The 25,477-nt window shown below is 46.2% G+C and overlaps 1 protein-coding gene across 3 annotated transcripts in view; it reads left to right on the forward strand.

Annotated features, from left to right (window-relative positions):
- Positions 1 to 25,477, forward strand: part of DOCK2 (dedicator of cytokinesis 2) — a 464,436-nt gene that overhangs the window by 79,453 nt on the left and 359,506 nt on the right. For all 3 annotated transcript variants that reach the window (XM_051843586.2, XM_017341248.3, XM_070076408.1), the window contains exons 6-13: positions 2,211 to 2,359; positions 7,652 to 7,787; positions 9,981 to 10,135; positions 14,159 to 14,240; positions 20,821 to 20,956; positions 23,573 to 23,648; positions 24,587 to 24,663; positions 25,128 to 25,253. In XM_051843586.2, coding sequence (XP_051699546.1) covers positions 2,211 to 2,359; positions 7,652 to 7,787; positions 9,981 to 10,135; positions 14,159 to 14,240; positions 20,821 to 20,956; positions 23,573 to 23,648; positions 24,587 to 24,663; positions 25,128 to 25,253 — 937 coding nt within the window. The remainder of the gene's footprint in view (positions 1 to 2,210; positions 2,360 to 7,651; positions 7,788 to 9,980; positions 10,136 to 14,158; positions 14,241 to 20,820; positions 20,957 to 23,572; positions 23,649 to 24,586; positions 24,664 to 25,127; positions 25,254 to 25,477) is intronic.

A 25,477-nucleotide genomic window follows, 5' to 3' on the forward strand; every position in this document is an offset into this window, starting at 1 on the left:
CTTGTGGATAAAATGATTTCTTGTTCCTCTCCATTACTCCTTTTTAAAATATCACATCCCCATGTATGGTAGAAACTTGGCATTTTCCCTCTGAAATTTTTGAATGGCAAGTCCATCATGCCATTTTACCCTAGTAAAGAAATCCTTCAATATCTATCATTTCATCACCTATGTATCACTTGAATCAATTAACATGAGGAATTTCATGGCATGCTGTGTCATTCCAATGACAGCCCTTGGGTTTCCCAACACCAGATGGAAGCCCTACAAGTCAATTCAATCTGACACAGTCTACTCAGTGTTAATTTTACACAGTGTACAATGAAAGGCTCAATCCCACCAAATTGCCTTCCCTTCAGATGCCAGTGGCAACTCCTGGTCTCCAGGCAATGTGCACTTCTGTTGGTTTTGGCTACAAAATCAGAGGTTCCTATTATCTCCTTCAGGCATCCCCTACTTCCCACCTCAAGGTCCATAACTCATTATAACCTGTCCCAGGTCTCAGGGTAGAACTATTCTTATGCGTACAGTTGTATTACAAAGGATAACATTCAGAAACAGCCAAATGGAAGAGCTATACAGGGCAAAGTTCAGGGGAGCACAGAGCTTCCATGACCTCTCTAGGGGTGCCACCCTCCCAGCATCAGGGAGCATGTGGAAGCTTATTGACCCAGAGTCTCAATCAAAGTCCATTTAAGATACGTGAGTGACCACATCATTGGTGATTGGCAGTTGCATTCAGTTTCTAGTTTGTTTTCCCTCTCCAGAAGGGGAGAGTGGAAGAAGATGGGGGGAACTGGGCTGAAAGTTCCAACCCTCTCACCACATGGTTGATTCTTGCAGCAACCAGTTTGTGTCCAGAAGCTGGCTAGGGGCCCAGGGAGAGTCACAGCCTTAGTAGAAACTCAGGTACAGATGAAAGGTGCTTGCTCTGAATAACAAAAGGCACTCCTGTCAGTCAAGATATTTCGAGGGTTTTAGGAACACTGGACCAGGAACCAGGAACAAAGATGACGTATAGGGATCATATAATAGATATCATATGGTTTAGACCGGCGCCGCGGCTCACTAGGCTAATCCTCCGCCTTGTGGCGCCGGCACACCGGGTTCTAGTCCCGGTCGGGGCGCCGGTTCTGTTCCGGTTGCCCCTCTTCCTGTCCAGCTCTCTGCTGTGGCCTGGGAGTTCAGTGGAGAATGGCCCAAGTCCTCGGGCCCTGCACCTGCATGGGAGACCAGGAGAAGCACCTGGCTCCTGCCTTTGGATCAGCGCGATGCGCCGGCCGCAGCACGCTGGCCGCAGCGGCCATTGGAGGGTGAACCAATGGCAAAAGGAAGGCCTCTCTGTCTCTCTCTCTCTGTCCACTTTGCCTGTCAAAATAAATAAATAAATAAATAATAAAAAAGATATCATATGGTTTATAAACATATTAAGTATCCTATACCTATGTATAAAATCATGTATATCTCATTTACCACAATTCTTTCCCAAATGGAAAGCCAGCAGTACTTGGCAAAATTGGAAAAACATTATTCAGTACAAGTAAATATGATGAAAAGAAGATAGTGTTATTAGATGCTTCTTATAACAGTTCCTCAAAAGCTATGAGCGGAAGCCTTTATCTTTGTTTAAAAAAAAAAAGAAACAGACAGATGTGCAAGTGGTGTTAAGGTGTCTTAACATGAAACTGCTACTTTCCCTTAATCAGAAGGATGGAAGGAGCGTGGAAGAGAATCATGACAGGAGTCAATGCCATTGCCATTTCTTGTTGGTTTTTTTGTGCCACCAAGAGCCATCTTGCATCCCATAGGCCACACTTGGGAGCTGCTGACCCAGAAACTGTCCTTTATCACCAAAGACGTGGTCCTGGCTCCCAGCCTGGAAAGGCCTGAGCTGAGCTCTCTCCGGGTCCTCCATTTCAGCAGCTGTTCCTGGCCCTCCTGTTCAACAAGTCTCTGTTTTCGCAAGAGCCAGGACCCACCCTTCCTGTACCCAAGAAGTGATTGGATTTGTGACTTCTGCTTTGGGAAAACCTCTGTGGCCCAATGGCGAGAAGTGAATTAACAGCTAAGACAACCGCTCAGTCCCCGGGTTGCTGGGTAGGGCTGGGAGGGAGGCTCAAGCCAAGCTTGCTTGACTTGGGCACAGTCTGTCAAGCTGATGCCCTGGCACCTGGGGCACAGATGAGTGCACACCGTTTCCTGTCTCCTAGGCCAGCAAAAAGGAGCGTTTCCTGCAGGTGCAGTCCATGATGTACGACCTGATGGAGTGGAGGTCCCAGCTCCTCTCAGGAACCCTACCCAAGGACGAGCTGAAGGAACTGAAGCAAAAAGTCACGTCCAAAATCGACTACGGCAACAAGTAACCTCTCTTTCCTCTGAAAAGCAGCTCTCCTCGCCCGCACCGCCGCACCGCCCTCCGCCCCCTGCACCCCCTGCCTTTCCCCCTTCTGAGAGAGCTCGGTTTCATTTTTAGATGTGAGTTTGCCACTTTCTATTTGGGAGAGGACTGTTAGCGGCGGCCGGGCTGGTGTCCCTTTGTCATCACCCCCTGGGACCCAGGGACACGCAAGCCGAGCGGACGCTTGCTTATGCACTGCTTATTATCGGGCTGAGAGATTGAGGACACTCATTTAACCTACTTCCGAGGGACCGGGGGCGCACAGTCATGCTGGTTCACTTTCAGCTTAGCTGTCATTCTATCCTCGCATTTACAAAACTCGTCTTTAAATCCCAGTGTGAGACTTCATGTCCCTTCCCCCTTTCTAAATTAGCCAAGCTGCACGCCGTGGGCTCACTCAAAAGCACAGTGACAAAAGCATTTCCAAAAAGGGGAAGAGAAGCAGCAATTAGTTGGCATCTGAATGCTGTGAAGTTAAGGAGAAAATGAAACAATTTTTTGAGGGAGAGCAATCCACTGACAATAACAGTGCTAATAATATTATAACTAACACTTAATCAGAGCTTATTATGCACCAGGCTTCATGCTAAATGTTTTACATGCATTGTTTCATTTAATTCTTGTAACAGCTCTATGGGATGTGCAGTTCTGTTATTCCCATTTTTCAGTTGAAGAAACTGAGGCTCTTAAAGAAGTTAAGCCACTTGTCCAGAGTTGCACAGCTAGGCAATAGAAGAATTGGAATTTGGACCCAGGTGGACTGGTTCGGAGTCCTGGGGCCTCACGGTGCTTGGATGTTATTTGAAAACTCTCAGAGCCTCCACTTCTCTCTTGGTTTCTCCAGCACCCTCCAGACATCCATTCATTTCATTTGTCCCAACAACAATCGTGTACTGAGCACTTATGGCTGGCCTGCTTTCCTGTAGGCTTTGGGGCTACAGAAATAAAAGTCCCTGTGTACTGAAGGCTCACAGTCGTCTGAGTGGAGACAGCTACAAGTAATCTGTTGGCACATGCTACGATACATTTGTTGACTTAGGAAGCACAATCACTCTTAATTTCACATGGAGAAGGAAGTTAGGGAAGGCTTCCTGGAGGAGGTGACTACTAAATTGAAATTTGAAAGATAAAGAGGTGTTATGGTTAGGAAGAGGGAGAGCATTTGGTGCATGAGAGAGCATGGTGCATTTTGGAGGCTGCAAAGTGGGTCAGAAGCCTGAGACATTGGAGGGGAAGTAGAAAGAGGCCACTCGATAGGAATGAAAAGGAGTTTCCCCAGCAGCCAGGCTTCCTGTCCTTGTTGCCGGGCACTGGGGAGAGGATCCAGAGGGGAAAGTCAGCGAATCCAGCCTCCAGCTGCCTCCCATCCCAGGAGCACGGTCCGTCTGCTTGGTCCCCTCATAGCAGCTGGCTGGCATGTCCCAAGCTGCTTACAAAGCATGCCATCCCAGAGTGACAGTAAGGGTCGGCCTCACAGCTGCTCTGCCATTGCTGCAGTGTCACATTTCATTGAGCCCAGTTGCAGCTGGGAGCGTGGGAGTTGACAGTGCTTTGCTACTTGCCATCTGCGACCTTCAGATGTTATTTCCTCAACCAGGGCCCCTGGATGGAAGGATCAAGCATGAGAGAGCATCACCACTCACAGGAAGCTTTCCCTGATTTTCCCTTACCATCCTCTGCTGAGCTAGGGGTTCTTGAAGGACCTCAGCACCCAGAAAAACAATTGTCTCCTTCCTGTACCATCTCTTCTGCTACCCTGGGAGCTCCTCTAAGAAACAGACTGACTCATCTCACGTATGGATCTGAGTCTGCACATAGTAGGTGCTCAGTGAGCCATAACTGAACAGTTAGGGGATTGATGGTGATGGCAGAGAGGAGAGGGCTCTGCCGCAGCCGCCTGCCGCAGCCTTGCCTTGTGCTTTCAGTCTCAGTCAATTTCCTTTGGGGAAGTGAGAGATGCCCTGCTGCAGAGACGGGGGCCCTGAGCGAAGGGGCCCCTGGCTTCTTGCTTCCCATCCCTGACTGCTTCAGCTGGAAGGGAGAGGGAGCTGGGCACCTTAGCCCTGGCCTGGCAGAGGGTCAGGACCAGTAGCAGCGACATTGACCTCTGGCTGTGACTGTCAGGGAAGCATGAAGCAGGGATGACTCTTGGAAGAGTCACTGGCATCAGCCTCTTTTCTCATTCCCTCCCTTCCTTCATTCACACATTCACTGCACACCTCCTGGGCTGCAAGGGTACATTCATATGCAGAATATAAACTCTGTTTTGAACAGCAGCAACAATTAAAAAGCTAACAATAAGAACAAATGATAACTTACTGAGTGTTCCCTGTATGCAAAGTTAAACACTTTCCCATGAGACTGTTAAGTCTCATGATGACTGTATGAGGTAGGAACTGTTGCCATCCCTATTTCTCAGATGAATAAACTGAGGCTAACAGAGTGATTGGGCTGCTTTGTCCAAGATGCAGGGGGATTTGAACTGGTTGCTATGGCTCCAGAGTTCAAGGTCTTATGTACCACATACTTTTGCCTCTCAGACACTGTGTGGGTTAGTAAGGGAAGTGAAAATGTCATCTTTTTTTTTAATAATATGCTCTTTGCACATATGGTGAAAAAAATGTTTTTGCACCAAAGTAAACTCATGCTTTTGATTCCATTTCACCAGGAACTTCATGAAGTCCCCTCACAAACGGACACTTTGCATGGGAAATTGCATAGCCCTGGGAGAGGAAGAAGCCTGGGCAGGGAGGTGGGGGGAGGCAGGGCAGGACGGCAAATGTCCTAAATCAAGCAAGACTAGCCAGAGTTTTCAGGGGGAAGCAGGGCAGAGGAACTCAGAGAGAGCAGGAACAAACATGAGGGGACAAACATGAGATATGAATGTGACCTTGGAAAGGACGGCAAGAAGGTGGCCAGGGTCTGGAAGCTTGAGTACCTGAGTGCCAAGTGATGGAACTGCATTTGTCTAGACGGTGATGGGGAGCTGTGCAGGAGACATTTCTGCTCTCTTTACCTTTTTTTGGTTTTTCAAATGTGTACATGCATCAGTGTTGTTTCCAAGAGAATATAGAATAGGATTAGCTCTGTGGCCATGGGAGCTGCTTTCTCTGTCCCTGTCTTGGGTCCATTTTGTCACTTCCTTGAAGAGACAACAGCACTGTGGCTACAGCCTGATAAGAATGAGCCAAAATGCTCTCCTCCCCAAAATGAGTGGCCGCAGAGTTCGGGATGGTGTTGTCCTCTTAGAGGACAGACTTCTGACCCTGGGTTATGGGAATTCCATTCTTCCTGCCGGAGTGTTAAAGGCCCCAAAAGTTCTGAGTGGGACTGTCATGGACAAGCTCTTTGGGATCTAAGGAGTGAGAGATCCTCAGATGACTTCTCCTGATCCCAAGCTAGCTGGCCCTGGGAGAATGTTTTATTCATATAGTTTAGAACTGAACCCACTTTGATAAATTTTGAAGAGAAAGAAATAGCGAGATCTTGGCATTAAATTATGTATCGGCCGTGGCGCCGTCTTTTCTGAGGTCACACCAGCCTCTGCTTAGCATTAGTTGGATGCATTTGTTCCCCCTGGCACTGCCTGCCAGGCAGCATGGCTGTGCAATGTTATGAGTCACATCTGCCTGGGAGTTAATTTCCTAATGAATGTGGATAAACGGGTGAACCCAGGCTCCCTTCTGTTTGCATTTGGATGAGATGTGAGAGATGTGCCTCTTCATGCTATTCTCAAATAAGACTTGCAGACGCAGTCTCCTTCATGTGCCCTTGCTGCCCTTCCAGAATAGTGCTTGACGATGGTGTCCAAGCAGTACCTCGGCCAGCAGTTCTGGAACCTATCATTCCCCCCCCCCCCTTCTTTGCATGAACAACTGAGGTTCTCCAGCTCAACAGCAAATGCAAAGGCAACTTCCAGTTAAGGCCTCTGCAAACCTGCCCCCCCCCCCCCCCAACCCGTGAGCTGCTTCTAAGCTCTTCCTATCCAGAAAATATACCATAGAGGTTAAGAATGAGTCAAAAATGCCCTATTCATTGTGACTGGCTATGTGACCTTGAGCCAACTAATTGGCCCCATATGGTTGGCCATTTCATCATGTCTAAGATGAGGATATTAATAGTACCCACCTCCTAGAGTTGTCTAGAGGGTTACGGGGCTAATGTGTGTCCGACAGTTTATGCAAGCTCATCCTGAGTGTTGCGTGTGCACTCTGTTCTCAGTATCACGGATGCTGGGCAGGATGACAGGTGTAGTGCTAACAGATCAATTCCGAACAGCGAAAAGCATGTGGCCTGGAAGCCAAACAGCTGAAGAGCAAGCTGTGGGTATTTTTTTTTCTCCCAGCCACTCTTTTCAAATTTTTAATGAATAATATATGAGTACCTTCTCTCTCTCTACGTATCGTCAAGGCACGTGTCTGCTTTGACCCCTCCACTCATTCCCAGCCCCCAGGCCTGAGCACTGCTCACAGGTGACCCATGTTGGAAGTTTGGGCTGATCCAAAGCCAGGAGCCGGGTGCTTCCTCCCTGTCTGCCATGTGGATGCAGGGACCCAAGCACTTGGGCCATCCTCCACTGCTCTCCTGGGCCACAGCAGAGAGCTGGACTGGAAGAGGAGCAACCGGGACTAGTACCCGGCGCCCCAACCGGGACCAGAACCTGGGGTGCCGGTGCAGCAGGCGGAGGATTAGCCAAGTGAGCCACAGCGCCAGCCTACTTTCCATTTAGTATCGTAAGAAATAACACATTTAAAAAAAAATAACACACATTTATACAGTACCTCCCAAAGAGGCCACTCTATACTAAAGTACACTCCCCAAACTGTGTCTGAATCTTTTTTTAAAAAAGATTTATTTATTGATTTATTTTGAGCGAGAGAGGGGGGGAGATAGAGGAAGAGAGAGAGAGAGAAAGAGAAAGATCCATCCATCTTCCATCTGTCGGTTCTGTCAGTCCCCATCATGGCCTCAATGGCCAGGGGAACTTCTGCCAGGTCTTTCTGCTATTTGGGTAGCAGGAACTCAACCACTTGGGCCATCTTCCACTGCTTTCCCAGGATAATTAGCAGGGAGCTAACCAAGGCATCAAGCAGCCAGCACTCATATAGGATGCCAGTGTAACAGGTGGTGGCTTTACCCAGTACACTGCAATGTTGGTGTCTTAGTCTTTGGGGGCTTTCTGGTAAAAACTTCCCACCAGCATCCCAAAGGCCCCTCTTTGATTGATCTTCACCTCCAGCTTTTGCTTTTCAGAATCCTTGAGCTGGATCTGATTGTCAGAGATGAAGACGGAAATATTTTGGACCCTGATAATACCAGCGTCATCAGTTTGTTCCATGCACATGAGGAAGCGACTGATAAAATCACAGAGCGTATCAAAGAAGAAATGGTGAGCTTTGGCCAAGTGAGGCGGGTACTTAGCACATCATAAACTTAAAATAATAGGCTCATTACCCAGACTGTGAATTATTCAAGGGACCATCTGTCCTATGAACTGAGATGATGAGTAACCACATGTGTTTTATTGTGTTTTTATATGCGGATCTGTAACTCATTCAGCACCCATCCCAGAGGTAGTTAAATGCCAGGCAAGTTTCCTGATTTCTTGGCGTTTTTAGATTCCAGAGGGGAGAAGAGAAGAAAGGCAGTAAAAAAGTAAATAGATGAAAAAAATTAATTCCAGACGACAATAAGTTTCTAAAAGGCAATAAACTTGGGTTATGTGAATCAGGATGTATTAAAAGACATGGCCAGGAAAGCAAGGTCTCTCTCAGAAGTGACATCTGGGGGACATCTGCATCATGTGATGGCACCAGACCTGGAAAGATCTGCGGATAGGGTGTTCCAGGTAAGAGGGAGCAGCAAGTGCAAAGGCCCCAAGGTGGGACTCAGTTCTGAATGTTCAGGAAAGTTCTGAAAGTCCAGAGTAGATGGTCATGGAGACCAGTGGGGGAATGTAGGCAGCAAACAGAAGATGTAGGCAGCTGGAGCCGGCTCTCAAAGCATCCCAAGGTTGTGGAAAGGGTTAAACATTGTTCCAAGTCTCGTGAGAAGCCAATAAAAATTTTCCAATGAACCGTTAACATAATTTGATTTATATTTCTACAAAAGCATTTTACCTACTGTGCATTATTTGAAAAACAACTTTGTTTTTAGGTGATTTGGGGTATAATTTTTACAGAGTGAAATTCACTTATTTTAAACTATACTGTAGTACATAATGGGTAAAGTCACTGCCTGCAATCCTGGCATCCCATATGGGCGCCTCTTCCAGTCCCAGCTGCTCCACTTCCAATCCAGCTCCCTGATATTGGCCTGGAAAAGCAGCAGAGGATCACCCAAGTGCTTGGGCCACTGCACCTACATGGGGGCTCCTGGGTCCTGGCTTCAGATCACCCCACCTCCAGCCATTGCGGCCATCTGGGGAGTGAACCAAAGGATGGAAGATTCTCTCTCTCTCTCTCTTACTCTGTCCTTCAAATAAATAAAGAAAGCTTTAAAAAACTACACTGAATCTTATATGTGGTGTGGATAAACTCCATCATAATCAAGACAACAAACCTGTTTTCATGCTCCTTCCCCATCCAGAAGCCCCAGCAATCCCTGCTTTGCTTTCTGTCACTGTAGTTTCACCTTTTTAAAATTTCATATAAATAGAATCATAGTGTTGGCTTTTTGTGTTTGACCTGTTTCACTCGGCATGATGTTGCTGAGGTTCATTCTTTTTATTGCTGAGTTGATAAACCACTGAGCCATTGTTGGTGTATGTGTAATTGGCCAATTAGTAGACTCTAGTTTGGGGATATTGTAATGAATTCTGATATGAACATATATGAACAAATCCTTGTGTGGACATGTTTCAATCTTTAGTACTGGGATTGCTGAATAGCACGTGTACAATTGTTTAAGGGACTGCTATTTTACTTCCCAAAGTGGTGGTACAATGTTGCATTCCCACCAGCTATAGCTGAGTTCCGGCTGCTCTATATCATTTCTTTCACTTTGCTCATTCTGGTGGCTGGGCAGTGGAGTCTCAAGATGACCAATGATGTTGAGCATCTCCTTGTGTGCTTCCTGCCCATTTCTATTTGTATCTTTGTGTGTAAATTGTCTGTTCAAGTAGTTTGCCCATTTAAATCAGAATGTTTTTCTTATTAATCAATTGTTAGAGTTATTTTTATATTCTGGACACAAATTCTTTATCACATATGATTTGCAAGCTTCTCCCAGCCTGTGTCTTGCCTTCTCATTTGTTAAAATACATCTTTCAAAGAGCAAAAATTTATAGTTTTGATAAAGTCCATTGAAACATTTTTTTTTATAGTTTGTGATTTTTACGGCACTAACTTTCTGAGAGACTGAGTCATTGAGGGTGTCTCCCAAAATAAGAAGGTCAAGATCAAAAGGCTCAAATAGTTTGACTCAGATTACAGAAGCTTTTAGTGATGGGAGTGGGTGTAATTGTGAAGTTTTTAGGCTTAAACCTTAGTGGCTGTCAAGATCCTGGGCTATCTCTCTGTCGTGCTAAGTGGTACTAGGATAATTGTTACCACCCACTTCCCCTTTTCCTTCCATCTCTTAGTCAAAAGACCAGCCGGATTACGGAATGTATTCCCGGATCTCCTCATCCCCCACGCACAGCCTCTACGTCTTTGTGAGAAACTTTGTGTGCAGAATTGGGGAAGACGCTGAACTCTTCATGTCGCTGTATGACCCCAACAAACAAATGGTCATCAGGTAGGTGTGTGCAGGATCGTCTGGCTTCTCTGTAGGTGGGATGTTCAAGTTGGGAGGACAGTGAGCCACTTTTCTTTCCAGCATCACTTGTCACTTGTGGAACAGTTCCCATTTGGAAGAAAAACTGAGCCAACTGAGAATGTGGAAAGCTGGTGGGGGTAGGAGTCGGGGGAAGGGTTACTTGCCACCAAATTTTTCCCCTAGTGGAATTATCATTATAAGGTTTTGTCACTAGGGTTTGATTACCCAAAGACAACCAGATTCTGACAAATGGCATTGGTTAGAATAAAAATACTGAGTTTTAAAATGGGAAGGAATGAATGGTGAAAATCCTCGGTCCCCCACAGAAGCAATGGGCTAAGAGCATAGGCGCTGGAATCTGTCTAGGTTCACACCCCGGGATCATCATTTGCTACTCTTGACCTTGGGCAGGTGGTTAACCTTTCTTAAGCCTGCATTTCACATTTGCAGTCTCTCAGTACCAACCTTCTGGGATTATTTTTTTTCAGGATGAATGAGAAAAATCAAATGAAATACAGCCCTGGTGCATTGTACTTATGCTGCGGGTGGCAGTGGCTATTATTTTTGCTGCTTTAATCAATTGCTTTTGAGAATGGAGGAAGTGAGGGAAACTTCTGGGTACCTCAGTTTGAGGAAGGAAAAGCATCCTAGGGGGGCTCCAGGAAAGAAGTTTTGGGGTACCACCCACTCATGATGCTGGCCCCCTGCCTCTGTTTGTGGCTCAGAACATCCTTCCTGTCATGTGACCACTGTCTCCTCCAGTGACATTTTACACCAACATGGAGTCTCGTATTCAAGTCACCACTTAATGCCTCAGAAAGGGGCTAGAGCATGATTCCTCTGCCTTTCTGGGAAACGTAGAGAAAATGATGTCTTCCTGACCTAGTGATGATAATCAGATGAAATAATGTGCCGTGTCCCATGATTTGTGGTGCTTTAGTCAATACTGGCTGTCCTGGAGACTTTTATGAGGCTGTCCATGTAAGAGACTGTCCTGAGACCCACACCTGATCTTACTGAATCTTTATCACTCCATGCTTTGAAGGTAACAAAATGGGACTCAGGGAGGTCAAAGGACTTGCCCAAGGACATACCTATTTGTAAATGGCAGAGCTGCGTTTTATCTCTAGGGCCACCTGACTCATTTTCCCCCTTTTGTCTGTCACCAAGGAATGACTTGTATCAAATATCCTGAATTGTTCTCACCATTCTTCAGAGTGCACCTTGAAAGTATGCCAGCTCCCTTAGAACCCACCTTGAAATGGTTCATGTGTCATAGACCCCTTGCTGTTTCATCTCATTTGTTGCAAAGGCACCTGAGGAAAAAAAACCCTCCCCGCCTGTCAGGAAACACAAGGACTTTTCGTGGCCAGATTGACGATGGTGCCTGGTCTACTGGCTCATTCTGGTGATGGATGGCCCACGTCTGCTTTATGGAGGGAGGCAGTGGGTCATTGCTATGGCAGCTCTGTGCCCTGATGCACCACACTGGATGATGTGCTCAATGGGGCGTGCCTGAATGATGTCTCCTAGAGTGGTGGAGACATGGGGCAGCCCTCTGGAGAGTGGGGGACAAGGAGGAGGAGGACAAAGTGAACAAAAACAATAAAAACTTTTTAAAAAGGAGAAAACAGTGGAAGTAGAGAAGAGAAAGGGCAGGGGATTTGGACCCCCACCCACCATGGCAATCTGACTGTGGATCATTGCTGTTTCCCTGAGAAAAAAACCTCCACTCCTGCCTGCCCTGGCCAGGGTCGAGCTACAGTGAGCAGCAGGCAAGTCAAGGCATCCTCTGTGTGGCCTGGATATGGACTGGGGAGAATTTGGCTTGTCTGAGCTCTCAATGTTAGGCGGAATTGTCCTCAGATCCCCAGTGGATTCCTGAAGACAGTTGGTATGAGAAGTTTAAAATGCAGTTATGTAAGACAAAAAAGAAGCAGCTCAGGCATCAGACCAGTGGTAAGGCTGCTGTCCAGTGAGGTCTCAGGGAAGAGTTAGAACAATCCTCCCCCTTCCTCTGGGTAGGGTGCCACTTAGATGGGGCCTCACCTGTCATCCGAAGGGGCTGTGAGCATTCAGATTCTAACACCCAGGCCTTCCTGGGCAAAGATGGATGGTCCAGCTCAGACCTTGAAATTGCTTTTCTTATTTATGATTATATTTCTTCTAGGAGAAAATTGCTGGTGCCTGCTGTTGAGACATAACAGGTGTGGTCACTAAGGAGCTTGCTACATGTAATGGAAGCTGCCGGAAACAATCCAGGCATTTCACTGAGCACAGTCTAGAAATAAGCAATGAAAAATTATTACCATTTTTTTTTTCAAATGTGGACTTCCTGATTAGTTTGTTTGGAATTCCACTATATTTTTTAGATCTTAGATAAAAGGATGAAATGGTACATTTAATTTGATTGAGTTCTAACCATTGGTTGGTTAATCTGGAGCTGTGCTCCTGTTTGCCATCAGTCCTGTTTCCCTTGAACTTCACTTGGGCAGCTGCCAAGTGACTGCTAGGGTCGGGGTTAAGAGAGGAACAAGGTGTCAGAGAATAAAGCTGTAGGAAGGCCATCCCCCTTCACTTGGCTGAATTTTCTTATTATGGCTTCTTGGACTGACTTGGATTTTGAGTCTTTTTGTTTTTTCCTAATTAAAAAAAAAAGTATTTATTTGGAACCAACTCTGTGCTCCTGGAAGGCATGGAAAACCTAATGACTCAATTCAACAAACTGTGCTGAGTTAAGTAAGCGCTAGACATTCCTGGCAGTATGTCTGGGTTGACTAGGGTAGAGTGTGTGTGGAGGAGCAGCAGCAGCAGCAGCAGTAGCAGCAGTAGTAGTAGTAGTAGCATCTATACAGTATATGGCTTCTAAAAGATGTGAGACAGTAAATGATAGAGCATCAGCCTCAGTGAATCCCGAGTAATGGGACTCACTTGGTCACTGCTCCCTCATAAAGACCTCCCTTGCCTCTTAGGATGAAGCTAAAATCCTTGAAAGATCTACAAGGCCTATATGATTTGCCTCCATCCGAATTTTCTCCCCCTTGAATGTTTCTTAGATGCATCAAGCTCCTTCCTGGCCTGTGGCCCCTGAACCCATGTTAACTTGTCTGTAACATTTCCCTGTCCTGCTCTCAGCTTTATTACATCTCATTTTCTCAGCCAGGTTGGCCCTGACCCCCCCAGCCAAGCCCAGGCGCTTCTGACACACATTCTCAGAATGTCCTGAACGTTTCCGTTAGAGCACAGTTTCATACGAAGAGTTGCCTCCAGTGTACCTCACAGAATGACTAAGGCCCTATTAGATCCACCACAGTGTGAATGAATAACCCAGTATGGTATTCAAGAGATGCCTTAAAATAAGGGTAACATAAAATAATCCAAATCTCACATTCTCTAAAGGGAGTAGGCTGGGAAGGGTAAATATATTCTTTATTTCCCCACTGTAAAAAAATTAATAATAACTATACATATCTATGGGTTAGAGTATGACATTTCTTCTTTTTCCTTTGTACTCCTAGAAACATTTTGAAAATTTATTTTAAGATTCAACAATTTTTAATAATTTGGTCATATCCACTTTATTTGTATACAGTATATGCATATATATATGTGTATATATATACATATACATGTACATACTATTTTCTGTCCGGCAAGACATGTTAATCTCCTTTCCCTGTCATTTCTGCCATTCTCCATAACTCTACAGAGCATGCAGCTGCTCTCCAAAATATTAGGCAGCTGTGCAAGAATTGGCTCAGCAGATGGGCTGGAAGAGGTTGTGAGTAGACATATGCTCATCCGTCTTTGCTCCTGCTAGTCTCATGTCTGTCTCCTGATGTGACTGTGGTCTCTTGGAGGGCAGGTCCAGGACTATCTCAAACACTGCTGTATCCCCAGAAGCTAGCATGGTGTCTGCTTGCACTCAGTAGATGCTCAGGGGCTATTTGTACTGAATGGATGCCAAGCCTGCAGCAGTCACAGCCACTTTTCTTCCCACAGTGAGAACTACCTGGTGCGATGGGGCAGCAGGGGCTTCCCGAAGGAGATCGAGATGCTCAACAACCTGAAGGTGGTCTTCACAGTGAGTGTCCTCTTCTCATCACCATGCGCCACACTCACAAGGATGCGATCTTGAAAATGAGGCTGATCCGTCATTCAGGATGGAGTGTGACTTGGTGCAGAGCTGGGTTCTGCGTTTTATGCAGACATTCCGAACTGGCAGAGGCCCAGTGTTCCCTGAGGAAGCTTTGGGGAGCATGAATCTTCTCCTTCTCTCTTTATTCCTCCCTCCTTATCTCCTCCTCACTCCTGTGCATACCAAGAACACATGATGGGTGCAACACGAACAAGCACAAACCTCTTTGAGCAATAAGGCTGATGTGAACAGGGTACAGCAGCGACTGTGCTTTTCTTGTTAATTCATGATTAACCTGAGTTCTTTTCCTTAGTTCAGGCCTTTCTTAATACCTTTCTGTCATATATCAGGAAACAAAAAAACGGGACCGGGGCTGGTGTAGTGGCATAGTGACTCAGGCTACCATTTGGGACACCAGCATGCATATTGGAGCACCAGTTTGAGTCCCAGATGCTCTGCTTCCAATCCAGCTTCCTATTAATATGCCTAGAAAGGCAGCAGATGATGACCTAACTGCATGAACCTGTGCCACCCATGTGGGAGGCCCTGGTGAAACTCCTGGCTCCTGGCTTTTACCTGGTCCAACTCTGGCTGTTGTAGCCATTTGGGAAGTGAACCAGTAAATGGAAGGTTTCTATCTCTGTATCCTCTCCAGTTCTATCTCTAACACTCTGTCTTTCAAATAAATAAATCTTTAAAAACAAAACGGGACCTTCTCAGACATTGACTTCCTTGGTATATTGGATATTCTGGACATGATTAAGTCATAGATGACTAGAGATCTGGTGAGTCCTTAGGGTCATTACCCTACATACCAGTACTCACAGGTAAGACTTACATGGAGAGGTGTTGAAATCAATTGCTATTTGGATGACTTGTTTCTGAGGGAGAACCTGGCCTTTCACTCTGTGAATAGGGGAAACAGTAGAAAGTAGGAGAAAAATCAGGATTATAATTTCCAGCAAAGACCCTTTGGTCCTGCTTCCACAAAGTGTGTCAGGGGTGTCATCTTAAGACACCCAAGGAGATAAGTATTGTCTGCAAGCTCCTCTGGGGAGAAGATCATGCCTGAGCTCCTTTTCACAGCATTACCTGTGTTAGCAACGTAAATAACAGAGGAGGAGCCAGGGAGAGATTTGGGCCTTCACCAAACTCATGAGTTGGATCCAGAAATGACCGACATGCTAGATTAACCTGCCGTGCTCTACAATAATTTTCCCGTTACAGCCCATTAAGTATCATGTCTTATGTTACGTGGCGATTAGATTGGAGTGCAGCTGATTTATTTTGTTATTTCCTGAAAAATGGGCCAGAGCCATGACATAGGATCATGGGTCCTAATTGCTTAGACAAAGTTTTCTTGGCACATATAAATGTGCCTCAGTCCTGTTTATCTATTGTTAGTTGGAAGGAGGAGCCTATTTATTTTCTTGATGTATAGGAGAGTCCCACGTGGCTTCCCGATTAAACCACAAGACAGATGTTTCATGAGAGGGAGAAGGACAGGGAATCAATCAGTGGTTCATTTTGCAGAGAACCAATTCATGATGTAAACAAGAGGGAAAGGGCATCGGTAAGTTTGTGTCATGCAGTATTAATGAGAATGTTGTCGCTCCCCCTCTTCATGGAGGAACGACACTAAGCCCTGCCTAGGCTTCATATCCGAGTCACGGCACCATTATGTCGCTCCCCCTCTTCATGGAGGAACGACACTAAGCCCTGCCTAGGCTTCATATCCGAGTCACGGCACCATTATGTCGCTCCCCCTCTTCGTGGAGGAACGACACAGGACCCTGCGCTGTTCCTTCGTCTGCTCGGCCCTCCCCAGGTTTGCTGCTGGTTCTTCCCGGGTTGGCTACCGTCCCTTCCACCTCCGTGGAAGGGCGGTTCCCCCTGGCCACATTCCCCACTTCCGCAGGGGAGCGGCACACCGCCGGCCGGCTTTCTCGGGGGCTGCACAGGTGTTCCCTCAGATGTTCCCCTTAGATGTTCCTGGTGCATGCCGTCTCTCTCCTCCTTTATAGTCCTCCTCCGCCAATCCTAACTCGGCTGCCCACACGCCGAGTACGCTGCTCTCCTCCAATCAGGAGCAAGTCCTACAGTTTATTAGCTAAACTGGAGGCAGCTGTGCGGAAGCTGTTTACTTCTCTCCCAGCGCCATATTGTGGGAGAGCAGATGCATAGAATAAGTCTTAATTCCAGTAACTCAGTCTAGTCTGGATTGCTCCCCACAAATGTGATCCTGCCTTCGCGGAATTCTGCCTACGCCACACCTCTGCTTTTCAGAACCAGTGAACTTGAGGAGCTTGGCCAGTCACTTCACTGGGCTCATGCTTCTGCCTGTTGAGTTGATCTGAGTCCTCATTTCAGAGCCAGGAAGGTCGTGGTGCCCTCATTCTTGTAATCGACTCCAGAGCTATTCGATGGGTACCTATTATGTGTGAGCTCTGGGCCAGGTGCTGGGGGTGTAGCAGTGAATAAGTTGATGAGGTCCCTACTCTCGTGCAGCGGGACTGAGATAGTAAGTTAATGGATAAACAGACGAGCAATGTCAGAAAGCAATCCAAGTAATGCAGATAATTCAAGCAGGGTGATGTGATGGTATTTGACGTCAAGTTACTTTCAACAGGGTGTCGAGGTCATGTTTAAGTTGGAGATGAGATAAGGGTTGGCAGGCATTGCCTTGCTATTCTTAATTTCTCTCCTGTCTGGTTGTTGGCTCTTTCTAGTCTCTTTGGGGGCAGGCTCCCAGCTCCTTGAGCCCGTGGAGCTAACACAAGAGTCTGTCTAATTGTTGACTTTCTCTCTGTTTCATAAGTGTTTGCCCTTCTTGCCCCTGCAAGAGGAAAGCAGCAGTATACACCATGAGGTTCCCTAAGACTTAGCCAAGTTTGCAGGTTGCTGCTAACACACAGGGAACAAAAGTGAACAGTAACAAGAGGACTGTGTTGCTAAATCAGGTGGTCCTTGTTTGATGTTCCATTATCCCACATCCGCAACATGTTTGAGTTTTGCAAGGCCCAAGTAGGCTTGACTGAGAGACACCAGAGACTGGAGCACAGTTGTGAGTCATGATTGCCCATTGCACACCTGCCAGGGAATAACCTGGGCTCAGGCACGTTACCAGAGTTTACATACACAACGTACTGAGAACCTGTAGTGCTCGAGGGGTTTCTGCTGAGGCAGAGGCTGTTCTTGAAGATCCTGTATCTCCCTTTGAGCAAGTGACATCTTTTCAGAGAAGAGGGGCTGAATCAGGTTTTACCCCGCAACTGTATAGGAATATCTAGTGCATTATTTTGCTGAGTGTGTTTTAACTGTGATGTCAAGTGGGTTGTCTTAAACTGTAGAAATTTCTCACAATTCTAGAGGCTAGAATCGTGAAGCCAAAGTGTCAGCAGGGTTAGTCCCTTCTGGGCCTTGCTCCTTTTTTTTTCTTGCTCCTTGATTTGTAGATGTCTTCATGTGGTCCTCTGTCCATGTACGTGTCGTATTCTTCTTCATTTTAAAAAATTTATTTATTTTATTTGAAAAGCAGAGTGACACACAGAGAGGGAGTTAGAGAGAGTTAGAGAGAGAGAGAGAGAGAGAGAGCAAGCAAGCTAGCTCTTCCATCTGCTGGTCCACTCTCCAAATGACCACTGTGATTTTGGCTGAATCAGGCTGAAGCCAGGGGCTAGACAGTGCCGTTAGAATCTCCCACATGGGTGGCAGGGGCTCAAGTACTTGGGCCATAATCTGCTGCTCTCCTAGACACATTAGCAGATAGTTTGATTGGAAGTGGAGCAGCCGAGACTTGAACCAGTGCTCTGATATGGGATGCTGGGAAGGCATGCAACAGGTTGTCCCTGCTGAGCCACAATGCTGGCCCCTGACTCTTTCCTTCTTGTAAAGACACCATCATACTGGATTAGAGTTCATCCTAATGAACTCATTTTAGCTTAATTACTTTAAACAAATGCAGCCATATTCTGAGGTAGTTAAGGTTAGGGCCTCAACAAACAAATTTTTTTGAGCAATGGGCAATGAGGATGGGGGAACCCACTTCAGCCCTTTGGGTAATAAGGCCTCTGTGTCTCTGGAGTGCCTCTGAAAGACACCAGTCTAGGTATTTAAAAAAATATGATGGGAGGAAAGGAGGCATTAGGGCTGGAAATCGTTATAAAGAAAGTAGGACTTGAATTTTTAAGGGTGGAAAGGGCTTGGATATATAGAGGAATAAGAGGTAAACAGTTAAGGTAAGGGTATGGGAGGGGATTATTAGGAAGAAAAATCCGGACAGAGTTGACAGTGAGCATTGTGTGTTTGTAGAGCAACCAGTAAGTTCTTGTGACAAAAATAGAATACTTACAGTCACAGGATAGTGAATCAGTTGGATAGGACAGATGGAGGTATTATGTCTAGGCCCTTTCATGTCAACTGGGAAAGATTAGCACTAACAGGGTAGAAAATAGGAAACTATTAACGTTACTGGGTTTGGCGAGAGATAAAATAATCAATGCAGCTTCCAGAGGTGAATCAGTGGGAGAATTCAGGATGGATTCAGGAGTCAGGCAGGCTGAAGAAGAGGCTGTTCCTACCACCTGGATGTGAGATCATTAAGTCACACACCCAAATTCCTACAGGACAAGTGAGGGCTTCAAATGAGTGGAGAGCTTTCTCATCTTGAAAACTCCCCTACTTCCCTTCCCCTTCTCCCTGTACAGCAGTGAGTCCTTCGAGAGGAGAAGCCAATACCCATTGCTCCCACCGTTGAAGGAGCAGCCCTGTATTTGTCAGGTCACGCCAGAGGGATAAACCACAAGGCATATATTTGGAATCCACAGGGCTGGAAACCCAGGCAGGATTTCTATACCACAGTTATGAGCAGAATTCTTCCTTCTTCGGGAAGCTCCAATTTTTGCTCTTAAGGCCTTGAAATGATTGGATGAAGCCCACTGGCTTCATGGAAGATAACGTTCTTTACTTAAAGTCAACTGATAATACATTTAATCAGGTTACCAAATACCTTCACAGCAATACCTAGGCTAGTGTTTGACCAATGAATTTGACACCATAGGCTTGCCAAGTGGACACACAAAATTTAACCATTGCTGCCCCCACATAGGAAGATGTGGACCACATTGGGGCCTTTTTCCCAGAGATGCTGCACACCCTGGTGTCTTCTCCCATACTAGCCTCAGTGAAAAGCTGGGGATGGCTCCCCAAGACCATGACCCTAGTCCTTGGACACACTGGCCATGAGCCCCAGAAGGGCAGGCCTAGGGTTCTCTGTACTGAGGCCAACAGGCATACCTTGTTGTTCTTTCCCCAGCTGATCCTAGATGCCGGGGCTGCTCAGCACTAATGAAGCTTTTAGATTTGAGCAGAACAGTCAAATGCCGAAGTGTTCAGGACAGTGATCCCTCTTGAGTGACTTTCTGGGGACTAGGGAGCTATGTTGTAGTAGCCATGCCTATGGAGTTTGGTGTCAAAGTCCAGTGTTCCCAAGGACCAAGGTTATGGTCTTTGGTAAGCCCCTTATTTTCTTTGTGTCATGGTCTCTCCATCTATAAAATGGGAATACAACAATAGTATCTGCATCAGAGAGTTGTTAGGGTTCAGAGAGTTGTTAGGATAGTTACTTCTGAGCCATTAAGCACAATGCACACATTAATGCAGTTGAAACGTTTCAGCTTTCCTCCTAAATACAGAGAATTTGAATGTGAGGAAAATTTGATTTTCAGATACATGTTAGATGGTAAAGTTCTATCACTTTGGTGAGTTGAGTGTAGTTCCCTGTCCTCTTGCAGTTAGGTGTGGCTACAAGCTTCCTTGTCCATTGATCTGTGAAGAGAAGTGCTGTGCAGCTCTTCTGGGTAGAAGCTTTGAGGGCTGGTAAGTGATTTGCACATTCTCTTTCCCTGACATGGAGATAGTGGGAGCACCTAAGACAAGACAGATGCATCAGTCAAGGGCCCAGTCTAAGTAAGAGAGCAGCTCTCTTGCCGACCTGCATTGGGCCTACAGCCTGCACAAGACAGACTTCTGCTGTGCTGTCAGTTCCGAGACATTGGGTAGTTTGGTAGCTCCTCACCTCCACTGATACTTACACATGAAGTACTCGTGAAGGGTGCTGCTATTATTCTCCCCTCTTGCATTCGCTTTTTGTCTCAGAGGTGCTGAGCAGTGATAAAACTGACAGGGTCATTTGTAGCAAAATCTATTTTTGGATCCATTACCTTGCATATAGGCAGTGCTGCCCAAACAACTGATCTTGCACTTCTACTCTCTCTCCTATCGGTTTGACGTAGAAGAGCTAGGATTGAACACTAGGCTCCTGTCGCTCAATGTCCTTTCCAATCCTCACTTTTCTCATCTGGGCAGTGGGTGTGACAGCTTGTTGTCTACCTTTTCCAGCTCTAGTTGTACAGTGGGTCCATGTATGCCAAGTGTGAAGCACATCCCTCCAGAATAATTACCAGGCCTTCTTTTCTCCTTTTTCATTCAGCATGTGATGTGTAATCATTTATTTCCTGCCCTATAGGATCTTGGAAACAAAGACCTCAACAGGGATAAAATTTATCTGATTTGTCAAATAGTCCGAGTGGGGAAGATGGACCTTAAGGACACCAATACCAAGAAGTGCACACAAGGACTGAGAAGACCATTTGGGGTGGCAGGTATGACAGTGTCTACTCCGCGTATTCTTATTGGAGTGTGTATTGTATGTGGCTGAATTTTGAAAAGTATTTCTTTCCCCACCTACTGGTAGCCCTCCCCCTGACCCCTGTAAAATTTATTCCAGAGAACCCTTAATAACTCCATTTCTGGCAACTGATAGAATGGGTGAGGAAGGCCAGATTTATGACGAGTGCAGTGAGTGATGCCATCTGCCTGTCGGGGGTGGGGCGCTGGGAGCACAGTGCATTCTGAGCAGTTGGCACCTTTGCTCCCCGGCACAGTGAAAAAGGAAGAAGAATACAGGCAGGATCTCATTTGGAGGAGCAAATCCGTTTAAAAACAATATCCAGGACAGGAAATGCAGTTACCCAGCATGAGTCACCCAGCACACATCTCAATTCCGGATGGAAAGGGACATTTGGAGAGTGGGCCTGCCCTGAGCAAGAGCCTCACCAGAGGCTGCTGTAGAACAGCATTAGCTCTGCTGTTCCCTCGAAGCTCTGCCCTCTTGGGGTTTCCAAGGCTTCTTCTGTGTTGCCCTACTTTTATGGTTTTCTGACTTAACTATCACCTGTGATATTATTTACTTAATACATTTTCTCTTAATCAAGATACTTTACTTAAACTAGCATTCAGTTTTCTGAAAATACAATTTAAATACCTATGAACATGACAGTTTGGTTTGTCAGTTGTATCCTTTTTATTAAAATATAACTTTTTGGGGCTGACCTTGTGGCATAGCAGGTTGAACCATCACCTGTGATGTGGGCATCCCATATCAGAGTGCCAGTTTGAATCCTGGCTGCTCTGCTTATGATTCAGTTCCCTCATGATGCACTGGGAAAGCAACAGAAGATGGCTCAAATGCTTGAGCTCCTGCTGCTCATGTGGGAGATCTGGATGGAGTTCCAGGCTCCCGGCTTTGGCTGGCCCAGCCCTGGCTGTTGTGGCCATTTGGGGAGTGAACCAGCAGATGGAAGATCTTTCTCTCTCTATCTCTCCTTCTCTCTCTGTCATTCTGCCTTTCAAAGAAATAACAAATTTTTAAAAATCCTTCACTAAATATATACATATATACATTCATATGTAAATCTATACCTTTGTATCTCACTTTTTAGTTTTGTGTTGTCTAAATCATTTATATATATATATTTTTTTAACTTTTATTTTAAATCATTTATATATAAATGGTATCATTATGTCATTTATTTACCGCATCTAGTGGTTGCCTCCTCTCCAGCTCATGTCCTAGAACTACTTGCAGAGTGGTGAAGTGGAAGACACTGCACTGAGCTGAATGTCTCTCAACCCCTCCTGCTCCATGACACTGTGACCCTATATCTGTGACACTCCTGAGGTCTCAATGCTTCTGTTAAGACCATGAGGGTCCCAGACCTTACCTCAAATTGTGCATTTGTCCTAGGCTTGGTCTGCTTTTCTGGTGTCAGGCAACAGAAATCTGATCTAAATAGGCAGAAGCAAAATAAAAAAAAAATACTTTATTTCCTGATGTATTGAAAGGTTTAGGGTTAGATAGCTTTAGACTTAGCTGGATCCAGGAACTCAAGTGAGGCTATGTCTGTCTCTCAGCTCCTGTGTTCTCATGCTGGCTTGTTCTGAATATGGCTGTCCAATGAGGTGGTAAAATATTGCCCAGCTGTTCTAAGCTTGTGTTCTACTGGCTTAGCAACTCAGATGAAAGAAATTACCTCTTTGCGATTACTTCCAGCAGAAGCCCCAGGAGCTTAAACAGAGGCCATATGCTTATCCTCAAAGCATTTACTCTGGACAAGAGGATGTGGTTCTCTGATTGGCCAGGTCAGGACACAGAACAGCCTGTACCCAGAGGGATGTTTCCCTACCCAAACCACAATGAGGGCAGAGAGAATGAGCAGTGATCAGGATCAAGTAACTCCCCTCGTCTGATCCCTAACTTTCCCTTCTAGCTAGATGCACTCAGCCGCTGACTGTTACCCGAGGAATTAGAATGGCTCCCTGACTAGTGCCTGGAGTGTTTGAGATGTTTTATGCAGCTAGGGCTTTGGCTGCATTTGACTGGCTTTTCTCAGTAGCCCCACCCCTCGGCCTCCCACCTAAGCACAGAGTCCTTTACCTTGGTTTTATGGACCTTTATCGACCGATGTTTCAGAGGATCCAGGATCCTTCCAGAATTACAGGGTCCAAGGATCCTACAGTTAAGTGTCTTGCGTATAAGCACATCTGTGAAAAGATGTGTAAAGATGTCTTCAGAGCCTCAGATCCTACCGGGAGTTTCTGCACTTGGGTTTTCAAGGCACAGCAGGCATTCAATACACACGCATAGGAACCGAGCCTAATTGTTAATTCATAGCCACTGTTCTGTTTCCCTTTCGCCTCTGCTAAACCATGGGGCTCTTGGATACATCCTTGGCCTACTGGTTTCCCAGCCTGCTTTGCCCAGAGCTGTTCAAGCAGGTGCTGCATGTTAAGAAGCATGGTTACCTGTACATTGTCACACGCTGGCTGACTTGCTTCAATTCCATGCCTTGACTCCTGCCTTACGATCTCTTCTCATTGTCATTCCTTCCTGGGAGCGAGGGGGAAGTAAAACTACTCATTCATTTCTCTTTTTCTAGTTATGGACATAACAGACATCATCAAGGGGAAAGCAGAGAGTGACGAGGAAAAGCAGCACTTCATTCCCTTTCACCCGTAAGAGATTGCACATTTCTTTCCCTTCTCTTCAACTGCACCCCTTTTCATCGAGGGCCATTTGAGCTGAGCCCTTTTCTTTAGTTAATGCCATTCAGGTTGCACCTAAGAGGAGGGTGGGGTGTGAATGATGGCCTCAGTGTCAAGGTGCTGGGGAACCAATCAGTTTTTGATCCATTCATTCATTAGATGTTATTGATTCAACAGACTTGCTTCTGTTGAGGCCTGGCAGAGGGTTGGAGCTGTGTATTATGCTTGGTGGATGTTGTGTGTTGTGGACAAGATCAGCATGGTCTTATCTTTGCGGAGCTTGTATTAGGTGGAGAGTTAAACAGATAACCAACAAATAATGTATTAATTATGAGTATGGCAGGTACCATGGAGGCGGGAGGGAACAGCAAGCAGCTCAGGAGCCTCCAACAGAATTCCAGCCTGGCTTTCATGCGTGGACATAGCCATGACCTGGGGGAGGGCACTCAGGGAGGAAAATGAGTCTTGCAGAATGCAGGACCCTCCTCCACCCACAGCCAGTTTGAGAGCATTGCTGGTACTTAATGACCCCAAGGAGGATCTGGGTCACAAAGCCATTGTCTCTGGTTTGGCAGGTGGTTAGAACCTAACAAGAAGGACCGGAGTCTTTGCCAAGCAGATGTTCATGGTGAGGGCTGGGGAACACTTCATTTTTACGAATCTTCCTAATAATAAGAAATGATCTCTATTGGTAGCGTTGGTATTCTCCACTTACAGAGCCACACTGCCTGGTGAAAAAGAGCTCTGTGCTTCGTGATGTCCCTTGTGTTCTCTGAGTTAACAAAGGCGGCTCACTTTTTACCCAAGGAGAATGAAAGGGCTAAGAACGCCTGGGGCATCTTGGACCATAATATGGGAACCCTATGAGGATACCATGTTCACATTCTGTGCTCCCTTTTCCTTTCCAGGGTCACAGCAGAGAATGACTTCTTACACAGCATGCTGGGCAAAGTCACAGCCTCCAAAGGCGACAGTGGAGGGCAAGGTACAGTGCCAGCGTGTAGCTAGACCACACAGACCATTGGGAAGAATGAGTACAAGTGATTCTCAGGGATGGAAATCTCCCCAGGCGAATTGGAAACATCTGCTAGTGCTCAAAAGAAGAGAGAAGAGACCTTGACTATCTTTTCCATGTCAGGCACTTCAATCAGTTACTGTGTTTGATCACATCCTTTCCCCAATCCTGAGAGATAGCTGGCATCAGCCTCACTGCAGGAAATCTGGGTTGAGTGAGGTGGAATGATTTGTCAGAGGCCAACACTACTGGAAGCACATGGTGGGATTTAAACCCAGAGATGTCTCACTCCAGAGTTCCCCTGGGCTGGGTCGTGGGGTCTCCAGTTTTGTGTCTTTTCTTCCAATGGTCTCCAGATGAGAGGAGAGATGGTGGAGGGTAGACTGAGGACACTCTGAAGAAGTTGGCTCTTCAGGACAAGTGTTCCCTTCCAGGTCTGTGGGTGACCATGAAGATGCTGGTGGGTGACATCATTCAGATTCGCAAAGACTATCCCCACCTGGTGGACAGGACCACCGTGGTGGCCAGGAAGCTGGGCTTCCCGGAGATCATCATGCCAGGTGTGGTACAGCTGCTCCGATCTTTCTTCCCCCTGGGGCAGGGTCCAGGGAGAGGGGTCCAGCCTGTCTCACCCTCTTCCTCTTAAAGAATCACATCTTTCTTTTCTTATACCTGTCTCTATTTCTCTCCCTAAAGACAACTACCAAAGCCAATTTTCGTACGTCTGCAATCACTTATGTATTTGCAAATAAACACACATAAGTATACACACCTGTAATTTCTT

Source organism: Oryctolagus cuniculus, chromosome 6 (assembly GCF_964237555.1).
Source record: "Oryctolagus cuniculus chromosome 6, mOryCun1.1, whole genome shotgun sequence".
In the NCBI taxonomy this organism is placed as follows: Eukaryota; Metazoa; Chordata; class Mammalia; order Lagomorpha; family Leporidae; genus Oryctolagus; species Oryctolagus cuniculus.